This window comes from Physeter macrocephalus, chromosome 15 (assembly GCF_002837175.3).
Source record: "Physeter macrocephalus isolate SW-GA chromosome 15, ASM283717v5, whole genome shotgun sequence".
Lineage (NCBI taxonomy): Eukaryota > Metazoa > Chordata > Mammalia > Artiodactyla > Physeteridae > Physeter > Physeter macrocephalus.
The window spans coordinates 75,018,377-75,024,285 of NC_041228.1; the positions used below are offsets into that span (position 1 = coordinate 75,018,377).

Here is a 5,909-nt window from a genome sequence, read left to right on the forward strand (position 1 = left end):
AGAGCTGCAGTGAGCATTGTGGTACATGACTCTTTTTGAATTATGGTTTTCTCAGGGTATATGCCCAGGAGTGGGATTGCTGGGTCGTATGGTAGTTCTCTTTGTAGTTTTTTAAGGAACCTCCATACTGTTCTCCATAGTGACTGTATCAATTTACATTCCCACCAACAGTGCAAAAGGGTTCCCTTTTCTCCACACCGTCTCCAGCATTTATTGTTTATATAGGCTTTTTGATGATGGCCATTCTGACTGGTGTGAGGTGATACCTCATTGTAGTTTTGATTGGCATTTCTCTAATGATTAGTGATGGAGAACATATTTTAAATACAGGTTTTTTGTCCTGCCTTTTGTATTTTATAGCCTTTTGTTAGATCTTGAAGTTTTCCCCATATTATTGGATGTTCTTCAAAACGGTGATGTTCTTCAAAACGGTGATTTTTTTTGGCTTTAATTAATGTATCACATCCTAACATATGCCATAATTTAAACTATTTTAACTATTTCTCTATGGTTGGACACCTAGGCTGTTTCCAACATTTCATTACTCTAAATAATCTTGCTATGAATTGAATACAATCCCTGTGAGTGTTTAAGTAATTTTCTTTATTATAAAAGTAATCTTGGGGCTTCCCTGGTGGCGCAGTGGTTGGGAGTCCGCCTGCCGATGCAGGGGACACGGGTTCGTGTCCCGGTCCGGGAAGATCCCACATGCCGCGGAGCCACTAAGCCCGTGAGCCATGACTACTGAGCCTGCGCCCTAGAGCCTGTGCTCCGCAACAGGAGAGGCCATGGCAGTGAGAGGCCCGCGTACCGCAAAAAAATAAAATAAAATAAGTAATCTTTTCTTACCCCAAAAAATCGGAATATGAAGAAGAAAATAAATTTCACGTGGCACCTCACCACACTGAGATAACATTCACTGTTCATCTGTTGGACTGTGTCTTTCCAGTCTTTGTCTAAGCTCTGCACATGTCTGTTTATAATCCCTTTTCGAAATGAGCCCTTAAAATAACTGCTGACTTTTCATGTTTAAGCACCTGCCCCGAGTGGCCCTTCGATGAGGCCATGTGTGGGGGAGGTCCCCGGCCTGGACTTGGGGACACCCCCCCAGGTCCATATCCCGACTCCTTGCTCACTCCCTATGTGGGCCCAGAGTCTTCTCTTCTGTGAATCCCAATATTCACATGAGCTCCTCCGGTGGGGTAGCTCGTGTGAATCTTGGGGATTATGGATTAATGTGCGAGATGACGTAATTTAGGTAAAGTGTAGAATAGCACCCAGGAGCCTAGACAGTGCTGCTGTTGCTGTTTCCACACCCTAGATTTTAAATCCGTTGAATTTTTTTTTCATATTTAGTATTGCAGAAACTTGGAAAAACTGTTTGGATGGTGCAACTGATTTTAAAGAGGTAAGCATTTACCAAGCCAATGATTCACTGGGCTTGTGGTTTGTAACTGCTTTAAAAAATGTTTGTTACTGTTCTTTTTTTCTTTTCTTCCCCTGAAACTTTCAGCTGATTCCGGAATTCTATGGTGATGATGTCAGCTTTTTAGTCAATAGTCTGAAGCTGGATTTGGGAAAGAGACAAGGAGGGCAGATGGTTGATGACGTAGAACTCCCCCCTTGGGCCCGGAGTGAGTACCACCTCGGCAGTACTGAATTATAGAAATTCTCTACTTACTCGTGCAATTTCAGTATTATTATTTAGTTGCTTAGATTTTTCAAAATAACAGTATAATCCTCTATCTAAATGAGATGGTAAAGTCTTATTCCAAATTGTAAGTATTCTATGAGTCTGTGATGTAAAACCATTATTATGCATTCGAGAGAGCTGAGTGTTGTAAAAATGGTTTTTCCCTCTCCGCCCACCCCCCAAATTTATATTGTATATGATTGGGGGGAGACGCATTAAGAAATATGTCCCTCTTGCCTGTCCCAGAAGCTCTGTCTGCATATGGATAGATGAAAGGAATGGGAGAAAGTAAAGTGGCGACTTGGGGTGTTCTGATCGAGTGTACCCTACTAGGTCCCGAGGACTTTCTCCAGAAGAGCAGAGATGCGCTGGAAAGCGATTACGTGTCAGAGCACCTTCACGAGTGGATCGATCTCGTGTTTGGCTGCAAGCAGAAGGGGAGGAACGCTGTTGGAGCCCACAATGGTGAGTAACAGTCACTGAAACTCCAGTTAGCGTTTGATGGAAACAAAAGCAACCCCCAAACTGAGCTCAGAGCAGCTTATTTCCTTAGCAGAAGCGTCCTGTCTCGGCAGACGGTGCCTCCTGGCTCAGCGACCCCAGATTAGATACTTCATAAAAGGCGGGAGAGAAAGTGCCTTTGTCTAAAAATACCCGCTTCGCCATGGTCCCGAGAGGTCTTTTGCTAGAGTCTTCTAATTTTAGCATCTCATTTAGCATCCCATTCCATCACTTTTACCAAAGCTCGGTCAGAGTAGGATGGAGCGGTGGCCTTGGTTCCCACGAAGGCCCCAGAGTGTCTTTGTGACTGAGCGGAGAGAAGCCCACGGTAGCCCTCCCTTCTTCGGGGCCCGTTCTTCCTCCGCCGGGCTTCTCGGCGTTGGCGACGGGGATGGGTGTGGACCTGACCCCTCACACGCCGCACGGGGTGCTCTGTGCTCTCCCGGGGAGAGGCATGCTGACCGAGGAGTACACTGAGGTAGCAGACCGTCTCACTGCCAGTTAGATCGCTGCTCAGGAAAGATAATAGTTCAGCTTGATATTTACCCAGGCTGGATATTATTAGGCTGTTTCACAAAGTGAAAATCAGATTCTTTGAATAAAAGTTTAAAGTTGTTGAGTTTTTAAAATAAACAGTGTGTATTATAACAAAACAGTACATCTTTCAATAGTGTTTTACATCTCTTTTTCAGTGTTTCATCCCCTGACCTACGAAGGAGGTGTCAACTTGAACAGGTATTTATATGTCAGTAAAAGGTGTTTCTACTTGAGTACAAATGACCTCTTTGTCTAAATGATCAGTGCGGTTATTTGATGATATTAAGGTATGGAAATGTTACAGTGAATTACAGCTTGCTTTCACCACTATGTAAATTACTGAGCCTCAGAAATTGAAGATGTGTGATAAGGTCCGGACAGTCCCGACACGTAGTGTCTATTCCTGTTTGAGGGTTAATCTCTCTCCTGTTGAACGCACAAATTTCAAGTGATACAGATCAAGGAGCTTGCACCTAGAGGTCACCACATGGTTTGTGTTCTGTCCTGAAGCATCGAGGATCCTGATGAGAAGGTAGCCATGCTCACCCAGATCTTGGAGTTTGGGCAGACACCAAAGCAGCTCTTTGTGACACCGCATCCTCGAAGGATCACCCCAAAGTTTAAAAGCTTGTCCCAGCCCTCCAGTTACAGTGCTTCCACGGCAGACTCTCCAGGTAAATTTTGAAAAGAGAATAAACAATGTAAACAGTGTGAGCCCCTTCTGTTTCTCTTTTCTGATTACGACGTTTCTGCGGATTCTGCAGAGAAGACCAGTCACGAACCCCGGCAGCTTAGAGATGATTTCTGTTTTACTGTCTCACTGCACTTCTCCTGCAGACAAACAAATCTTTTCTCTTGTTTTGTTTGTTGTGTTGTTGTCTTGTTTGTTGTAACTTTTGACCTTAAAGGAGATCAGATCACTTTTACTTTGTGGTAATTGAATGAGACTTGGCAGGGTTTTCCATTGCTGTCGTCCCTTCTTTCCTGAGGTTTGCCCGGCTCGTGTTTGGTTCTTAGCCGTCCGTGCGTTCTTGTTGCTCCGCCCTGGCCGTGACTGCTGTGCAGTCCCTGTCACCCGGCTCCTTCCTGCTCTTCCACAGGAATGACTTCCAGCGCCCTGACCCTCCTCTTCCACCCCGACACACAGATCTTGAATCCGGGGTGCTCTGTTTTCCTCACTTGATTGTTTTCTTATTCAGTCATTTGACAGACATTTCCAGCGTGTCTGTGCCAGGTGCTAAAATGAACTTGACTCTGTTCTCACGTCTGGTGTCTGGAAAGGGAGGAGGAGATGCTCCCCTTCATCCAGTTATCCACGTTTCACATTTCACGTAAGACAGCCTCAGACCCCAGGCTCCCAGGAGTCTGACACTGTATGGAACCTTGGCAGCAGAGCCGCTTGATTTCTCATTTTCTCCCGTTCTGCCCTCTGTCCCAGGAGTGTCCAGGCTTCTCGGGCCACGCAGCCGGGCCTCTCACGGTCACGCGACCCAGGGCTGGCCGGCAGGGCTTCTCTGGAGATAAAGCCCCACGGGTTAAGTCATGAAGACTGGAGATTACCTCGTGATGCCCTTAAACCCGTGCTCTGCTTAGTCACCAGACCCATGCACGAGGATCATCTTAAAAGGGAGATTGTCCCAGCCTTTCTTAAAACAGAAGTGAAGGGACTGCTTAGCTAGTCCTGTCCAGGAGCGCGGTAGTAATTGGTTTTATCTCTTCTTTCTCTGTCTGGAAACCAAAAGCAAAGGGCAGTGTTCTTAGGGAACTGTCAGGGTTTTACAGAGATTGCTGACAAGGAAGTGGTTACTCAGTGTCTTAGTTCCTGAAGTTCCCAGTTTAGGGCCGGAGTGAAAACTCTGCAAACATTGATAAAAGCATACAAAGACCCGCAGTATTCAAAGATACTTTTTAATCTTTCTCCAAATGATGGTTATTTTATTTCCATTACGCACCTCATTCTTCTCCCTCCGCTAACATGGAGCTATCTGACAAGTACCTTTCGAAGCAGTTCTGTTGCGGTGGGCGTTTTGCTTTCTTGGTTATTTGATTTTAATAGAAAATCTTGTGCCTCTGACGCTTGTCGTCTCTGACACTGGTCAGAAATTTAGCTGACTGACTGAGCTGTAATTTAACGTAGTCTCTCCAGGTGAAGAGTCTTTTGAAGACCTGACCGAAGAAAGCAGAACGCTGGCCTGGAGTAACATCACGCGACTGCGGCCCCACGAGCAGCACAAAATCCACAAAGAGTAAGAACGTCTCGGCCGCGGCTTCGCCCGTGCCGGGGTCGTGGCCTGGGGTCTTGATTGGTTTTTATCCCCCTAAACTGTCCATAGTAGTGCTCGGCCACCAGGGGTCAGTGTGGCACAGGAAAGCTTGGCACAAAACGGGTGTGTGTCATTTCTGCTGCCGGTCATTCTAGAGCACGGGGTGGGGTCTGCAGACAGCAGGCAGCCGTGCGCCTCTCAGAAGTACACGGCCCCTCCAGTCCTTGATGGTGGGAACCTTCGGGAGGAACAGGATGTGTCTTACCCACGTGTTGCATTTACTGATACTGTCAGGGAAAATATCTTTTTTAAAACATGGTAACAGATGTGTGTGTATACACACACAGAACATTGCAGAGTTCACTGCAGCACTGTTTACAGTAGCCGGGACATGGAAGCAACCTAAATGCCCATCAACAGATGAATGGATACAGAAGATGTGGCACGTATATACAATGGAATATCACTCAGCCATAAAAAGAAACGAAATTGAGTTATTTGCAGTGAGGTGGATGGACCTAGAGTCTGTCATACAGAGTGAAGTCAGAAAGAGAAAAACAAATACCGTATGCTAACACATATATATGGAATCTGAAAAACAAAGGAAAAGGTTCTGAAGAACCTAGCAGCAGGACAGGAATAAAGACGCAGATGTAGAGAATGTACTTGAGGGCGCTGGGAGGGGGAAAGGCAAGCTGGGATGGAGAGAATGGCCTGGACTTATATATACTACCAAATGTAAAATAGATAGCTAGTGGGAAGTAGCCGCATAGCACAGGAAGATCAGCTCATTGTTTTGTGTCCACCTACAGGGGTGGGATAGGGAGGGTGAGAGGGAGATGCAAGAGGGAGGAGATATGGGGATATATGTATATGTATAGCTGATTCACTTTGTTATAAAGCAGAAACTAACA

At 45.8% G+C, this 5,909-nt stretch overlaps 1 protein-coding gene across 12 annotated transcripts in view; it reads left to right on the forward strand.

The window, feature by feature from the left end:
• Nucleotides 1-5,909, forward strand: part of NSMAF (neutral sphingomyelinase activation associated factor) — a 68,732-nt gene that overhangs the window by 45,731 nt on the left and 17,092 nt on the right. For 9 of the 12 annotated variants that reach the window (XM_028500221.2, XM_028500216.2, XM_028500214.2 and 6 more), the window contains 6 exons: nucleotides 1,357-1,408; nucleotides 1,514-1,634; nucleotides 2,027-2,158; nucleotides 2,887-2,929; nucleotides 3,242-3,405; nucleotides 4,869-4,977. In XM_028500221.2, the coding sequence (XP_028356022.1) occupies nucleotides 1,357-1,408; nucleotides 1,514-1,634; nucleotides 2,027-2,158; nucleotides 2,887-2,929; nucleotides 3,242-3,405; nucleotides 4,869-4,977 (621 nt within the window). The remainder of the gene's footprint in view (nucleotides 1-1,356; nucleotides 1,409-1,513; nucleotides 1,635-2,026; nucleotides 2,159-2,886; nucleotides 2,930-3,241; nucleotides 3,406-4,868; nucleotides 4,978-5,909) is intronic. The other 3 variants (XM_055091205.1, XM_028500215.2, XM_028500218.2) reach the window with 1 other exon arrangement.